General features: G+C 42.4%; 1 protein-coding gene across 2 annotated transcripts in view; it reads left to right on the top strand.

Moving 5' to 3' along the window:
• Positions 1–17,119, top strand: part of syne1a (spectrin repeat containing, nuclear envelope 1a) — a 79,443-nt gene that overhangs the window by 31,057 nt on the left and 31,267 nt on the right. Inside the window, exons 31-51 of one of the 2 annotated variants that reach the window (XM_034527046.1) lie at positions 88–264; positions 403–668; positions 924–1,080; positions 1,190–1,588; positions 1,769–3,373; positions 4,043–4,380; positions 4,510–4,654; positions 4,935–5,153; positions 6,258–6,544; positions 6,692–6,857; positions 7,026–7,181; positions 7,506–7,658; positions 8,373–8,555; positions 8,721–8,858; positions 9,132–9,317; positions 9,986–10,108; positions 10,313–10,495; positions 11,364–11,507; positions 13,446–13,676; positions 15,593–15,733; positions 16,952–17,065. In XM_034527046.1, coding sequence (XP_034382937.1) covers positions 88–264; positions 403–668; positions 924–1,080; positions 1,190–1,588; positions 1,769–3,373; positions 4,043–4,380; positions 4,510–4,654; positions 4,935–5,153; positions 6,258–6,544; positions 6,692–6,857; positions 7,026–7,181; positions 7,506–7,658; positions 8,373–8,555; positions 8,721–8,858; positions 9,132–9,317; positions 9,986–10,108; positions 10,313–10,495; positions 11,364–11,507; positions 13,446–13,676; positions 15,593–15,733; positions 16,952–17,065 — 5,511 coding nt within the window. Of the gene's footprint in view, positions 1–87; positions 265–402; positions 669–923; positions 1,081–1,189; positions 1,589–1,768; positions 3,374–4,042; positions 4,381–4,509; positions 4,655–4,934; positions 5,154–6,257; positions 6,545–6,691; positions 6,858–7,025; positions 7,182–7,505; positions 7,659–8,372; positions 8,556–8,720; positions 8,859–9,131; positions 9,318–9,985; positions 10,109–10,312; positions 10,496–11,363; positions 11,508–12,876; positions 13,677–15,592; positions 15,734–16,951; positions 17,066–17,119 lie in introns of those variants that run through there. The other variant, XM_034527047.1, reaches the window with a different exon arrangement.

Below are 17,119 nucleotides of genomic sequence, written 5' to 3'. Positions count from 1 at the left end.
AGTTAGCTTTAACAAGCCTTTCGTTTGGAAATATTGTTTGACAAAATACTTGCTTGTGAATTGATTCCATTGTGTTTTTGTGTCCAGATTGAGGAGCGCATGCTGCTCTGTGATGAGGTAGCAGACAGCTGGAGGGACATTGAGGAGCAGAAGGCAGATCTGGAGGTCCAGCTGAGAGAGACAGAGCAGCAACTTCAAAACCTCATAAGAAGACCTGCGGAGTTGGAGCCCAAGATTGCACAAAACCAGCTGGACAAAGCACAGGTCTGTGTTTGGTTTACATGCTGATGATAAATGATTTTTAATGACAATGCTGTATTGTTGAAACACTTGTATATGTCATGGTCTAGGCACATTTTAGACTACTTCTCTAGACTAGAAAATCCATTATCTTTCCCACAGGAATTCCTTCAGCAGATTAGGGAGAGACAGTCTGAAGTATCCCATTTAAATGATGCCGTTGGTAAGATGACAGATGGACAGGTCTCTCCTGCCCTGGAGGAGATAAGGAGACTGAGGAGAAGCTGGATGGATCTGGGCCAGCGGGCAGAAGACCTGGAGGCTCAGCGGGGGGAGGACATGCAGCGAAGTGGGGAGTACCAGGAGATTGTTGTTGCTGTGGAGGAACTCTTCCACCAAGTATCCAGGGAGTGGGACTACCTCGCAAGGTATCAAGCTTTTCTGTAGAGGCTGTGAAATATAATTTTTGTGTAGAATTTTAAACATGCTCCCCATCCATTTACAAGTGGATGTATTTTTTTAATTTAATTTGTATTTATTTGACATGGCTTTATATACAGTATTTACTATGTTTCCTCTGGTATCACAATCTTTGCTTTGTCTTGGCTAAGACACTTACTATAGCTGAATTACTTTACCACTGTATGGACCTGATATCCCAACCCATGCCTGTTTGTACCTAGGGCTGACACAGAGAGTACCAGTGAGCATCTGGAGGCTCTGAGGAAGCTCTCCAGTGACCTAGAAGAGCAGAGAACAACTCTGGAAGACCTCAGAGAACAGAGACAAGCTATCCTGCCGCGACTCAGCCTGCTAGACAAGGAGCTGATCAAGCAACAGGTGGAGCTCCATTCTTGTAGTTCTTCAGCTGCTTCTTAAAATGGAAAGTTTGATCATTTAGTATATACGTATTGTGTCCAGTTTTATACGGTGTTCTGTCTTTTACTAGGTTGGTCATCTGGAGCAGCGCTGGGCCCAGCTTGAAACCCTGATTCAAAGGAAGATCCAGGACTCCTCACAGACACTAGAGGATCTTGCCCGGGTTGAAACCCAGCTAAAGGATGCCCGAGAGTGGGTGGAGGAGCAGCGGCCTGCTTTTACTTCTGCGCTGAAAACCAGCCCACCGCCCGATATGGCCCAGAGTTTCCTGTTTGACCACCTGAGTGTGTGCGTCGAACTGGAGGCCCGTCAGCAGCTGCTGGGTCAGGCAGTAAGCGAGGCCCAGGCTGTGGCTTCCAGACTGGGGCTGAGTGAGAAGAGATTCCTACAGGAGCTCGTTGAACAAGCCCAGACGGAAGTGGAGGCTCTGGGGGCTCGAGTGGCCCAAAGGAGGAAGTACCTTAGTAAGGTAAACAGATGGATTTTTGTATTGGATGTAAGGAGAATTTTAATTATCTCCTAAAGGACCTAAGTTTCATCAAAGCTGTTGGTCTGGTAAAAACAACAAAATGGTTGGTCCAAGAAATATACTGTAAAATAAGCTGTTAAAACTTTGTAAATAATGACATGTTTAATTCTTTCTCTCTAGGCCTTCACAGAGAGGACACAGTTCCTTCAAGGTCTGGGGAGAGCACTGTCTTGGATACAGCAACAGGAGAGGAGGGCTTTGATAGATGACCACATAGCGCTTCTACCTGATGACCTAGCCAAACAGGTTGCTGTTTGTCGAGGCGTCCAGTGTGGTTTACGAGTGTACCAGAGAGAGCTGGCATCTCTCTGGATACAAGGGCGAGAAATAGAACGAGATGCCACTGACAAAGAGAGAGCAGAAACTGTGGCGAGACTTGAGAAGCTGCAGGCAGTATTTGAAACTGCTCTCCATAGGACAAGCCAGCGTCTCACAGACTTAGAGAAAGCCTTGACCTCCAGGAAGTACTTCCAGGTTGACCTGGATAAGACCTGCCACTGGTTGAGACGAGCAGATGCAATCACTTTCCCTGAAATCAATTTCAGCAACATTGACGATAGCTTGGAGTTGCAAACACAACTGTCTAACTTTCAGAATGTCCTAGAACAAGCTTCAGAGTACGAGAACCTTCTTCTTATCGTCCAAAGAATAGGCCAGGAGATCCTCCCTACTCTGAACGAGATTGATCATTGCTACCTAGATGAGAGGCTCAATGCCTTGCCTCAGCAGTACAATGCCATCCTAGCTCTAGCCAAAGAGAAAAAGGACAGAGTCCAACAAGTAATCTTAGAGCGAAAAGAGTTCAGCACTTTCTTTGATATCACTCGAAATGCACTGGAGGAGCTTCAGGAGCAGTTTGACAATCTGGAAAAGCAGACTATCAGTATTAGTAAGGAGGAATTTGTCTTTTGTCTAATTAATGAATACAGAAATATTAAGGAAAGTGTATTCCATATTAGCCCCGCTGTGAGAGAACTTCATGGCAAAACTGAGGGGTTTCTCAGTTGGGGTCAGCAATTCAGAGCTGCAGAGACACTGCAGCTGGTCAATCTCCATAACACACTGAAAAGAATGAATGATCAGAAAATTAAACACTTAGAGGATTGCTTGAAAACACTAGTTGAACACAACAAAATATCCACCAAGTTGGACTCCGAGTTCAAGTCTGTGGAAGAGAAGCTGGTCCGACTTAAGTCAGACACCGAACAGGGTGCCATAGATAGAATCACAAGTCTTTACTCACTGCTTGAAAGTCTGGATTGTGTAAGCTCTCAGGCTGAAGAATGTAACCAACAAACTAAAGGCCTTGGTCTGAAGTTTGACCCCAATGCCTTTCAGGAAACTAAGCTGCAGCTGGAATCATTGCAGTCGTTACGGTGTGAAGTGAAATGTCTTATGGATGAAAGTGAAACAATCACAAGGAATGAAGATTTCGCAGAAGAAACTGAGAAAATGTTGGAATGGCTTCGGACTATCAAGGACAAAGTAGAAGAGCCTTTGATTCTTTCAGAGGTCAGAATTGAGAGGGTAAATGAGGAAGTGCGCAAACTGAAGATCGTAGAGGAGGAAGAGAAAAGTAGATGTAGGATAGGAGATGCCTTAGGGAGCAGAGTCAAGCAAAAGTATTTTAGTAAGAAGAAAACGGTTCCTGCAAACATTGAAGAGAAACTACAGGAGCTGGCAAAGCTGGGAGCTGAAGTTCAACAAGGAATTAGCAGGAAAGAGGTATGTGTATATATTATTCAGAAATTACAGTCATTAAGTCATTTTCTATTCCTTTATTTTTCTAATTGATACCCTGAACTCATCATTCAAGGCTCAAACTTACTGAATATTATTTTCCATCTCTTGTTCACCCATTCTATTAATATTAATAGGCAGTTCAATATTTAAAAGACAGTTCAAGAGAGTTCAAGAGTTTGAATAAGTACATAAGTTATTATTAATATATAACTGTTGGAGGGTATAATGTGGTTAAATACCATATCCTAAAGATTCCATTATGTTGAATAATAAGTGCAAGTTAGAATGACATAGCAGAGCCGTTTCTAATTAGCAAAGTTTTACAAAGAAAGAATCCAAATAACAATTTTGACCTTTGACATTTTGAGAGGAAGCTTGAGTTCTAAAATGAGTTTTCCAACATGTGGTAACCCTTTTTATTATACATAATACTACAGTTAAAACTACTAAAGTTAAGTTACTAAAACTTAAATTAAAGCTCTGGAACAGGACATTTTTACCAACAGATATAATGTACTTAAATGTTTTATTTTTGCTGACAGGACCATTCTTGTTGTAAAGATTTAGTTATGCATTTGTAACTTCAGTTCTGTGAAGAAATTCAGAGAAAGAAGCAAAAAGGTTAATGAAATCTCCTTCTGCCTATTCTAGCTGGCTGTGGATCGAGTGCTTTCCCTGGTCCAGAGACACCACTTATCTCTGCAGTCCATGCAGACACGTCTGGACTCTGCTGCAGCTTTACTCCAGAGGGCCAGCTCGGGGGTGGATCTTGAGAACCAGACAGATTGTGTGTGGGACGTTGAAGATATTTTAGCCCAGGAAAAGAACTTTACAACCGGTTTAACGAAGATGAGGGCTTTGGATCCTCTGCTCGAGGATTTTATGAAAGCAGAAGCGATGGGCAAATTTAGAGAAAAAGTTGGGGCAATGCTGCTGAGAAACACAGAAGTCAAACAGCAACTGGATGCTTACAGAGAGACACTGCAGAGGTGTGTATTACGCTTAATGGGGAGCCAAGTAATGTATACATAAACAGCTGACATGTGCAGACCATATGATGTATGTTTTAATAATACATCTCCATCAATGACAGTCTCTAATTTGTATAATGTTCTTAGTTGCACAGCTCTATGGACCTCCTTCCAACATGAGAGAGAGACACTAGTTGAACAGATGAATGACGCAGAGGCCAAGATGGCCATGTTCACTACAGCTAAAGCCGTCAGTATCCAGCAAGCTGAAGAAAAGTGTCAGAGATATAAGGTGGGACACTATCTTACACTCATGAAACAAAGATACTGTAGAAAAGGTTTATCTGATGTTCATAGAAATGTTGGTGAGGCTGACATTTGTCCTTGTCATGGTAGCCGATGCACATTCATATTTAAACAGTGGAGTGTTCATGCATTATTCCTTCTTCACTTGTGCATTTGCAGAGTTGTTTCTTTTAGGGGATAATTGTAGTTTTCCATTGTATAAATGTTTGATTAGACTGCATTTATGAAATGACTTGTATGCATCTATTGTCATCTTTTTGCTTTAGTCACTTGTGGCTCACATCGATCTGCTCGAGATGCCTCTAAAGGCTTTGAAAGAGAATACAATAGAGTTGGAGCAGAAAATCTCTGAGTCCAGCAAAGCTGTCACCAGCCACTCTGTGTCGTCACTGTGGCAACGGTGGACCAGGCTCCGCAGTGTGGCCCGAGCCCAGGAGAGGGCACTGGAGGACACTGCGAGGGAGTGGAGGAACTTCACTGACAAGGTAAGCGGAGATACTGTACATGTGTTGGTGATACTGTGCACGGTTCCCTGTGTGATTCACATATTCAAGTGCATATTGCATGTATGATGAGTATGCTTCAATGATACAAATGTACAGTGTAGAACTAACCATCAGTGTGCCAGCAGTCCACAACAGCTGTTTATACCCACAGGACACTTACAGTTGACAAACATCTGGAAAATTGTTCTTGCTCTCACAGATTTAGGTCAAACACAGCAACAACACAATACCAGTTGGTGTGCTGTGATGTAACTACAGGCCTCAGGCCAGTTGTTTTCTCCTGCCAAAACACTGTCGTGAAGTATTTTCCCGCCTTTTGATCAATTTCAAATGTGTACACTGTCAGCTCCCAAGAATTCCCTAAAAGGGAAATTAGGTCAAACTGTAAGGAATGGCGGCCACTTCCTTATTCGGTATATGGCACATTTCCTGTTGTTGACCAATTTTCTATGGCTCCTTTGTTCAACTGGACATGATGTCATTCACGGCACTTGAATCTCTAGACTCTTGTTTTTGCCTTTGACTATCAGACTATCATAGCAAATACTATATTCTGTAGATACAACTTTGAAAGATTATTTGTGAAATGTAGTAATGTGACAGATGGTGCCACACGATATACTGTATATATACTGTATATACACACTAACATATTCAGTCCTTTCCTTTTTATCTCATCCCTTTAATCATGATGTGTACCTTTATAGATGTACTGAATGTAACAGTCTAAAAAACATTCTTTGACTTTTAATCCTAAAATTCATCAAATCTATCTTTTTAATTGTCTCTTTGGTCCACAGAATATATATAACATATATAAATCTAAATATATATGTTATTTAATTTTCATCTGCACTGATCATCTGCAGGTTTAAATGATCTCGCAACCACTGTGGGAGTCCCGACCCCCAGGTTGAAAACCACTGGTCACACTAACGTGTTGAATGTGTTTCCTTTTTTTTGTATATACTTTAAATTCAACATTGAAAACATCCATGTTTACTAGCTTGTCAAGAGTATACAATTAACCCTAAATCTTCTGCATCAACTGAACCTCAATCTTTGCACATAAACTTCCCTCAGATGGAGAAGGTGCGCTCCGTGTCCCAAGACCTTCACAGCCGTGTCCCAGACAGCACAGTTGAGAAGGCTGCCACCAGGGCAGCGCTACAGAGCCTCCTGGAGTACAATGACTCCTTCGGCCTGGAGGTGGAGAGGGAGCAGTCCATCCTGGCTCTGCTGGGGCAACACACTCGCTGCCTCAGAGGAGAGGAGGAGGAGGAGGAGGTCATGAAGAAAAAGTCAGAGAATGGATTTGAAGAGACGCCTTGCCTACAACAGATTAGAAGCATGCAGGAGCAATATGACAGGTGAGTGACCCAGTGCTGTGGCTGCTCCAGCAAACCAGAAACAGAATTGACCCTGTGACTTTGTATAAACAAAAAATGCACACTGTATTAACAGCTTCTACATTTTCTTTTGTTTTGCTTGATTCATTACCACTGTATGTTGTCTAGCCTTGTGTTGCGGGTACGAGCCAGCAGAGCTCACGTACACCAGGAGTTGAGGGAGAGAGAAGAGGTCGAGAAGGAGCTGGGCTTGGTCAAAGGCTGGATCCAAGATACACGTGGTTTACTGCTGAGTCCCACTGCAGACCTGGAATCACTGCTGCAAGAGCTAGAGGTAGGCCACTAATGCACGCACACCCACATCTAACACATAAGGGCAAACTGACATGTCCTCACCAACTAGGTACAGAACTTCTCTGGCTTGTTTGGACATACAGTATCACGTCATAACAGAAAAGACAGTGATTTTCAGTCCTGTTATGTGATGTTGTTTGTGTTGTAGACGGCACACGGTCAGGTTATCAGCAGGCGTCAGAGTGTGGAGCGCATGACAGAGCTGCAGCAGTCTAAGTACCAGGAACTCCAGGCCGGTCTGCCTTCTGAGCTCAGCATGCAGCTGGCTGAGGTGGCTCTGGCTCTGGGATCGGCTGAAGACCAGGTGACCTCTCTTGGCTAGAGTTTAACCCTTTATTAAATGTAGTAGTTTCATTAACTAATTAGAGCTGTCAAATGTGAGTTTAGTAAGTGAAATGCATTAAAAACACTGAACAGAAAAGTGAAGCTATGACAGTATGTACCATTGTAAAGATGGCACTAATTCTACTTTACGGTCTTGTCTATGAATTTACTGCTGCATGGTTATTATTGTGTCCAGAGAGTGAATGCTGAAAAACCCATAACATATAGCATTATTAAAATGTGCATGTTAGTTTTTGATATATGGAGTAGTGTGAAATGTGTGTATTTCTGCCATCTGCTTTAGGTCCAGGCGAGAGAAAGGGAGGTGCAGCAGACCAGAGATGTGAAAGAGGACTTCCATTTCAGACTCCAGGACATCGAGGCAAAGATGAAGACCATCGCTCTGAAATTGGAAGACAAGGGTGCCGACCTGGAGGAGGCAAAAGAAGAGACCAAAGTAATCAACTAGACAGATTGACTAATTAGCAAGCAATTAACCCCTGTTAAATGGGCTATTCATTTTTCAGATGTTGAGGTTAATGAATGTGGGAGAGTTGTGAGAGAGATTTCTGAGAGGAGTATCACAGATGGGAGACACAGCCCCTTCCTCTCGTTCTCCTTCTTCTCGACCCAACTTTTTTCCTTATTTCCCTCCCCTGCCCATCTGTAGACCCACAAGGCTTGGAGTGTGTGTAGTTAAAGGAATCATTTGAACCAGTCTGTCGACCCGCGCCTCGGTAGCTCTATAATTACTCACTGGTCGCTTGTAAAAACACAACTTGTTCCCTTTATAATTATTTTTTTTGTACAGATTAATCAAACAATATATAATGTATTAGATTAGTGAATTTAGGTTGGCCGATTTTGTGACCTTAAGACAGAGCCAGGCTAGCAGTTCCCCTTGTTTCCCGTCTTTATGCTAAGCTCACCTGCTGCTGACTGTAGATTCATATTAATCATACAAACACAAGACGGCTATCAATCTTCTTTTCTAACACTTGGCAAGATTAGGCTTGAGTAAATATCTATTTTTCTTTAAAAAAATTACGTGTTTTGGTTAAACAAACATCTGTCACCTGCACTGATCACTTTTTAGTATAACAGACAATTACACTCTTCCTTTGTCCTCTCTTTTTGACTCACCTTTTTACTCACCTCTCCTCTCCTGCAGGCTCTTTGTGAAGAATGTCAATGCTGTGGTCGCTCTGTGGCAGATTTAGGAATAGCAGTGCAGGAGTTCGGTGAGCAGAACCCTCTGCTGTGTAAGCAGCTGGGCGATGCTGTGGCCAAACTGACAGAGGTGCAACGGCACACCACGCAGCAGGTCCAGGACAGAGCCAACAGACTGAAGAAGGTGATATTTCCATTCAGTTCAGCATTTCATGTAGAGTTTACTAAGTTCTTACTATTGCTTGCATGAACAAACCAAAAATACATATGTCTTTTATATAGTTGTCAGAATGTTGTGGCCAAAATCATTTTCATGATTACATTCTTCTGTCTTGGTCTTTCTGAGCAGGCAGAGAGACAGGTGGAGGAATATCAAGGTATGAAGGCATTCATTTTGGGCTGGACAGAAAAGGCAGAAGCTCTGGTCACTGGTTGTATCATCTGGGGTTCTGCGTCCCAGCTGCAGGAGCAAATTAGAGCACACCAGGTGAGTCATAATGAGTCACACATTAGCGATGGCTTAAAGATGTCTGAAAACTGCTAAAGAATCAACAATTTATATTTATTTATCCACAAAATGATTAACGTAGTAAATCTGAAGACGCCCCACAAATTAACAGCTAATTAAATCCACTCCCTTGTTTGATTTTCAGTGAAATGTCATGTACTGTTCGGTGTGTTGGCCGGCCTTAATTAGTATAGTTGCACAACACAAAAGGCTCCTCTCTCTGATTTGTAATTTATGTTACTATGGTGACAGGCATTGCTGCGGGAGTGTCGGGGTCTCCATGGTGACTTGGAGGCCATGGGGGAGAGGGAGGGGCAGCTGGGGGAGGTGCTGCAGACGGAAGGGTGGATCCAGCAGGTGAAACACCTCAGCCGACACACAGAGGAGCTGCAGCAAACTGCCAAGACTCGCCTCCAGAGTCTGCAGGATGCAGCAAAGGTAAACAATGTTTGCATTCAGGCAAGCAGTACAGGAATCAGACATCCATACTACTTCACCTCTAAATTGTGTAAGGTCTCTCTGATCAAATTATCTTCATTAAGAAGCATAGCTAATTTGATTTCTTCAAAACATGTTGGTGGCAGCAAGACGTGCACATCCCTTTGGAGCTCCAACAGTGCCCTCCCATGGTCATTCATGGAGTACTACACCATCATCATGGAACATACTATTTTAGCTTGTGGTGCAGCGGTAATTTGTTTCCCAGATGACAGTCTGGTGCTGATTGTTGCTAATAACATTATGTGTTTGGAAATGTGTTTACAATTCCTCCTGTGAGTTTGGATTTCTGGATATAGAGTGCAGACATAGCACAACCTTTGTTACAACTGGTTATGTAATTTATTTTCATATGAAATGAATCTTGTTCAATTAGAAATTGCAAATGAAGAGATTTGTGTTAAAGAGATACCTACCATTTTATTTATTGCATTAATTGAATTGAAGAAATACTTTTGTGGACTGGTGTTTGAGTATACATTACTGCAAGCAGGTCCACATCAGAAATAAGTGTTTTTGAAAAATGTTATGTATAGATACTCACATTATTAGCTGCTCCTCCTTTTGCAGGTGCTTTCCTTTTATTGTGTGTATCTTTCTCTCCTCAGGACATGTTGCTTTTGGAGGCAGAGGTAAAGATCCTCCATGCTGCTGTGGACCAGATCCAGATCACACTTGCCTCACCAGACCTCAACAGGCTCAGCCTCAGAGAGCAGCTCACACAGAGACAGGTGAACACACACATTTAAAATACTTTGTTAATGACCAGAATTAAAAAATGGAGACAATACTGCACATACACCCAGTGCATGTAGACAATTATTATTCATTTGTTTATTACAACAACAACAACTTAAAAGCAACTATTTGCATTGCTTTATCACACACCCAACAATTCCTCCTTACTCTCTAACAACCCTTCCTTCCCTCATCAGCGTCTGCTGGTGGAAATGGAGGGCTTCAAGCAGCAGGTGGCGGCAGTACAGCAGTGTCAGAGCGCCCTCCGGCTACCATTGGAGGTAGTGGCCAGCCTCCCTATCTGCCGCACAGCTCAGATTCTACAGCAAGAAGCCAGCCAACTGCAGCACACCACCATCCAGCAGTGCAACATCCTGCAGGTAGAGGGCAGTCCTCATACTGCAAATGCTTTAGATGCTTTTGTTTGTATAACAATTAGTTTCTTAATTTCTTCTCCCTAAAACTACCATATCATCTGTCAAGATACAAACTATAGAACTGGAGACCGTCATGCCTCGGAGCAGTTGAGGTGTATAGTTGGTAATTTGTCACCCTGTTGGCGGAGTTGTATAGGTCTACATCGACATGCACTGTCCCAACAGGCCATCTCAGGAATGTCTGTGTTTTTGTTGAGCCCCTATTAGACCACTATTATCCTTCTATCCGTTGGTTCTGGGCTGAATTTGCTTTTAAGCTAATTGTATTGGAGATTAGCCTTTGGACCAAGAAGCAGGTGACCTTCTGTGACAATCTGGAGCACAAACACCTAAAGCATCTTAGCCATTTAACCAAACCAATGATTTGTAACAATGAGTCCACTGTCTGTCTATCTAATCTGGCTGGCTTATATACTAACACAATAACTGCAATATTATATGTTTTATTTTGGAGGTTTTGCCTCCAGAGACTTTAGAATCCCACGAATGAACAGAATAAGTGTTTGAAACACTTCTTAGCTCTAATACCAGCATATCTCAAATGATTTAATTTAGCATATTTGAAAATAATGTGTTTATCCCTTTCTGTTAAATGCCAGACTGGAAAATGTATGTTACTGTAATATACTTAGTGATACTGTGCATATACAAATCAGTAACATGGAAGTATTGTGACAATAAATTACTTCTGTAGGTGACACTCACCTTTAACCTCTCTGGCGGGAGAAAAAACTAATATCTGTCACATTTTATAATTGTTTGACTAAATATGCCGTTTCAACCTTTCTTTGTTCTGATTTATCTTTCGCAGGAGGCTGTGGTGCAGTACGAGCAGTATGAACAGGAAGTGAAGAACCTCCAGAGATTAATAGAAGAGGCTCACCGCATCATCCAGGACCGGCCTGTCTCCACTAATAACATACAGGAACTTCAGGCTCAAATACACCACCATGAGGTCAGAGAAAGCACACACTCTGTCTCTCATATATTTATTTAAATATAAGTCAAACACCTCATATGTGACTTTTGAACATGTCATTCCAAAACTATGGACAATAATGTACTGCTATAACAGCCTTCACCCTTCAAAGGACTTTCCCTATACTGTTACCAAGTTCGAAGCGCACTGTTGTTTATACTATTATTGTATGCTGAAGCCAGAGGATTTCCTTCAGTGGAAGCTAAGGCACTCAACTGAACCATGAATCATGAACAACACTTGTGGCCATATAGTGCACTTTAAGATGAGTCTTTATTCATGTAATGCACAGATTGTTGTGACAAAATAACATGCTAAATAACAGCACAGCAACAAGGACATGCAGAGCTTTTGGAGATTGACTGTACTGTAGATGAGCATCACATCAAATATTTAAAAAAGCTAACAAACCAGGATGTTGGCCAACGTCAACATCAAAGAGCAGAGCCTTGAGTCATTATCTATTTCCTGTACTTTGTAACAGTGTAAGGCATCATAACAAGAGAAGTTGAGGCAGCAGGAAATATGCTGTATATCTTAAAGTAGTTGTGGTGCTCTTCTGCAATGTATTTATTTTTGCTATCCTTGCTCTATATGTTTTTTTTCCCCTAATGTCTTGATTCGAAATACAAACAATGGGGAATTATTTGATGCTTGTATAAAATCATAAACTCTAGAATAAATACTGCTCAATAAATCACATTCTGTCACCAGAGCACTGCCACCACATACAGCAGGTCTGGAACAATATTGTGTTGTGCCTCTACAAGCCCAACTCAAACATTCCTCCAGTATCTGATGGTACACGTACATCTTATCTGCATAGATTCCTATTTGATGCAGTGTAGATGTTTTTTTTAATCTGTTATTAGCCACTCCTGTACTTTTTGCTGCAGTTTTAGTTCATTGATCTCCAGTGCGGAGAGAGAGATCAAGAAGGAGGGGGGTGGCAGACTGAGAGAGGCAAAGACCTGCAGAGAAACAGATCAAATCTTTCCAGAGGCAACACATTTCTTATCACATTTTAACTTTCCTTGCTCGGTTCTGCCAGATTTTGTACTACTTGACGGGGAATATATGAACCCAGATGTTTGTAGATATCTTCTTGTTACTGCAATCTCTCCGGTGTTGCAGAGTGACTTGGCATGGCAGTGTGTTTATGTCTGAGTTTGATCTCTAAGCTGAGCAGAAAGCTGCAACTCCACTGGCCCAGTTAGTCACATGACCTGATTATCAACGCATTGACCATCTGCGGGACAGGGGGAGTCGAAGGGGGAGGAGAGAAGGAGGAGTTGGACCCGTAACAGTAATTTGACACCATCTCTGTTGTCCTCCTCCCTTAACACTCCCTCTCTCCTTACGACTCTCTTTTGTTGAAAGGAATCTATCCCGAGGATTGGTGGAGGAGGAAGACAGGCAGAGGAAGGGGGGGGTGCAGTCAGTGAGATCACTTCCTGTTTTCTGTTGCCAATTGTGTATGTGTACGAGAGGGAGTGTCTGAGGGATTTTGAACTATTTCTGCGAGGGTCTCTCTCTCAACCAAACATCCTGTCTGTTGGCTTCACTGCTGCTCTGAGTCACCCGCCTCTGTGCTGCTCTGATTGGCTAAGAGATACAGAAGCAAGAGAGAAATACAGAGAAAAAGAGAGAGGAGAGAGAGGGAGGCAGTGCTATTCTCTTTCTAGTCCCACACACTGTGAAGCCAAAAGCAAAAGACTGGAGAGAAGAGAATGCGTCAACTCCACTTACTCCTCTCTAACCAGCACCACATTCAACGCTGAACCAACTCAACCACCCCCTTTTTTCAGGATCCTTTCTAACCAGGAACTATTGATCTTCCACTGTGGACTGAACCACACTCTCCTGACCCTGGGGATGGTGGTGTTTTCTGTTTGGGGTGGGATGTTTTGACAGGAGCTGGCCCAGAAGATCCGCGGCTACCAGGAGCAGATCGCCTCGCTCCACTCCAAGTGTAAGATGCTGACAGTGAAAGCCAAACACGCCACCATGCTGCTGACTGTCAACGAGGTGGATGGGCTCTCGGACGGCATGGACGAGCTGAGTGATGAGGAGCTGCCCGGTTCTGTGGCGACCACTAATACCGCCGCCAATAAGCAGCTTCCAGCACACCCCTCTGTTGTCATGGTGAGTGGCAAAGCCTTTTTTGGACACACACACAATCACCCAGAAACCAACACATAACATACTGCATGTCTGTGTGCCTGTCAGGCCAATGTTTGTGTGTTTGTGTGTTTGAATGTGTAGCTTCTGTCTCTTCTCCCTTTCTGTCCAGACCACTGCTTCTCAACATTGCAAAACAGGGAACCCCAGGGATCCTTTCAGAGGGGTGTTTACGGTTAATTTCACAATAATTGTAATTGGCTTAAAGTTATCCCAAATTAGAGGATGACAGTTATGATTATGGGTTACTGTTTCCCAGTTACTGTGTACAAAGTTAATTCAGTGCAATTAAATTCCAAGTTACCAAAATGTAGACCCCCTGGGATGACATTCATTTAAGCTTAAATTGGGCTGTAGGGCCTCATTTGTATCTATTCAGTGGTCCATGACATGTAAATATCAAAGAATTCAGATTAATAATAGGCTTTTACTCTATTATTGCGTTCCTCTTCTTTTATTTATTTTTGCATTTTGAATTGCAAGAGTTTCCCCCCTCATCTTGCATACACCTCAAGTGTTACTACTAGTCTGTCTCTTGTGTATTACTGCACTGAAATTGTGCTGTGTCACTTCACTTCGTATTACCCTGATTCTGTCGGCCCTAATGTGCCTCTTTTCGTATGTGGTCACGTTTAAGTACATTCTCTTACTGTGTCTTTCGTTCGGATTCAGATTTGCTCTGTTCCTGCTGTTTGTGGTGTGTTTGGTCTCAACAGGCCAGGAAACAGGATATCACTGCATGTGTGTGTGTGTGTTAGTGTGTGAGCAGAGCATGATACGTTTGTGTATGTGGCATAAATGGGTTGCTTAGGACTGCTGATATCCTTGATTTGGTATTGTTTTAACATAATTAGTACTGTGTAACCGTTACCACAGTGTTGGGACTGCAATACTCACTTTGTAAAAACCACTAAGAATCCCACACGTGTTGGTGTGCTGATGCTCTTCGTTGCATTGCATTGCATCATAAAGCCCGGGAAAAAAGGTCTACCAAATAAAAAAAGGTCCTGAGTCAGTCGGCCAAGTTCTGCGTTAACTGCCAAATAGCAGCCCAGTCGGGCTTGGCTCACATTTCTGCTCTGCCTCTCTACTGAAGCATGCAGGCCCACAGACGACGGTGCCACTTCTAGGACAGCTGCTCCTGCTGCTGCTGTATTCTCGGTTAGCTCTGCAATGCTTTAGCTCTACTTTGGTTAAGTTTGAGCCTTGCTATTCCTCTGGATTTCTACGGCCTTCTTCTTACTGTTTATAGAGTGTCACTAAAGTTTAATTTTAAAGGTGCTTATGCATCAACGTGTATAAGTGGTTCTTTTCTAGTTCTTAAATAAAATTAGTCTGGTCTGCAATATAGATGTGTGGGTGCCATTTACAAGGGAGTTGTGTCTGCGATGGAAAGGAAATGACTGTGGTTTTGAAACAACATATATACAGTATATATGCGTATGTGTGTGAACAGTGTCGGTGTGTTTGTGTGTCCTACTTACTTAATGTGTGACTTTTAAGTTCCTGGTAATGGCCATTCCTTTCCCCTGATGTATCCTGTGAAACAATCTGAGTGGATCATTCATTGCCAGATAAATCTAGTCTTAAAATAATACAGTACACTAAAATATTTCTGGGAAATGCTGCGCTATGGCAAAAGGGTTGCCGTGTTTCATGTAAAGCAGTAATGTGATCTGGTCTTATTTTATTTCTCACTGTCTAATTAATCATCAATGTACTCACTGCGATCTGGCTAATCTGCACTCCCCCATTTGTTTGTATGCTCTCTCTTAATTTTTCTCTCTCTGTCTCCTCACTCACACGTTTTCTGTTTGATTCGCCTCCCGTTTCCTATACCTGCTTCTTTTGATGTGCGCGTTTGATGTATGTGTGGTCAGATGACAGCCGGCCGCTGCCACACACTTCTCTCCCCTGTGACGGAGGAGTCAGGGGAGGAGGGCACCAACAGTGAGGTCTCCTCTCCCCCTGCCTGCCGCTCCCCCTCCCCAGGGGCTAACGCTGACGCTCCTCTTAGCCAGGTACTGCAAGCCCCACCCTGGTTTCATTATCTGACCTGCCTAGCGTCCATAATACCACTTTCTTTTTTCAATTTTACACCTCAAATTCTTAGTCATAAGAAACCATTCACCTTTGCAGCAACAAAATCTCCATCTTAATGAGTCACCAACCAGATATTTAGTCTTAACATCTTCTGCTTGAAAAGAGAAAACAATGTGCCACTAGGATGAGATTATTATACTGTTTTCCAATGCAGATGAATATGTCTCAAAGATGTTTTTGTACCTAATGACATTGCTGAAAGCAAGAGTTTTCATTACATATTTAATTTCATAGCATTCTCATAATTATTAACTTTTGTCAGACTTTTTTGTTTTGATTAATATAAGATTTTAAGACTAAATACTGTACGACTTGGAGATGCTCACTTTTCCCATCACCACCATCTGATTCCCACCACCAAACAATGACCTCCCCATCATCACCACACACAGCGGATGTTAGAAACAGCTGGAGAGTTGCTGTGATGTCCCTGCTTTCCCTTTTTCTCAGCATTATGTTTGCAGATTTATTTTGCAAAATAACATTTGTTTGCCACATGCTTTTTTGCTGAGAATAAATGAGTGAATGAAAAAGTTGTCGTTTTCTCAACATAGCTAATTTAGCATTAAGTACCTTTTTGTGTAACCAATGACTTCTAATGTTGCAGCAGTGAGGCCAAAGCTCTATGTTGTTCTGAGAGAAACAGCAAAAAGTTTTCACCGTGTGTTAATGCAGTATGTTTGTCTTGTGTAATGTCATGTGAGCCGAACTGTTGAAAGTAAACTAAAACAAATAGGCAGTTGGAAAGTGATTGAAGGAAATAATCATGGGAGACATTTTAAACTAACCTGATTAGCCTGCAGCCAACCAGATCTTAAGTTCTAATGTACCTTGTACTAGAACTGCCATAACCATGACCCTCTGGCATACTGAGTATGTTCATATTTTAGTTTAAACTACAAACCCTTCAATAAGAGAACTACAACATGTTGGAGATATTTTTATTTTCTATCTATATGTTCTTTACTCTACATACTGTAGATGTGGGCATATTTTCTCCAGATGTGGCATTTCAAATTCATTGTTGACAGTATGTTTGAGGCCATATGAGAACCCACGCACCCTCTTCAACCATATATTTGACATCGCTCTCACACACTGGTGAGGCCTACACTCACTGCGTTGTTGTGCCACAGGGTCGAGGTGCCTTAAGTCGAGCGCCCCTCCGGGAGCTGTACGACCCGTCTATGGAGACCAGTGCTGCTAACCTGGATGACCTGCAGAGATCCTGGGAAACACTGAAGAACGTGGTACATCACATCCTCAGCTGCTATGAACTTAATTAATTAAGAAAAATATACAAG

This window comes from Cyclopterus lumpus, chromosome 24 (genome assembly GCF_009769545.1).
Source record: "Cyclopterus lumpus isolate fCycLum1 chromosome 24, fCycLum1.pri, whole genome shotgun sequence".
NCBI lineage: Eukaryota > Metazoa > Chordata > Actinopteri > Perciformes > Cyclopteridae > Cyclopterus > Cyclopterus lumpus.
This window is presented reverse-complemented; position numbering and strand designations above follow the sequence as displayed.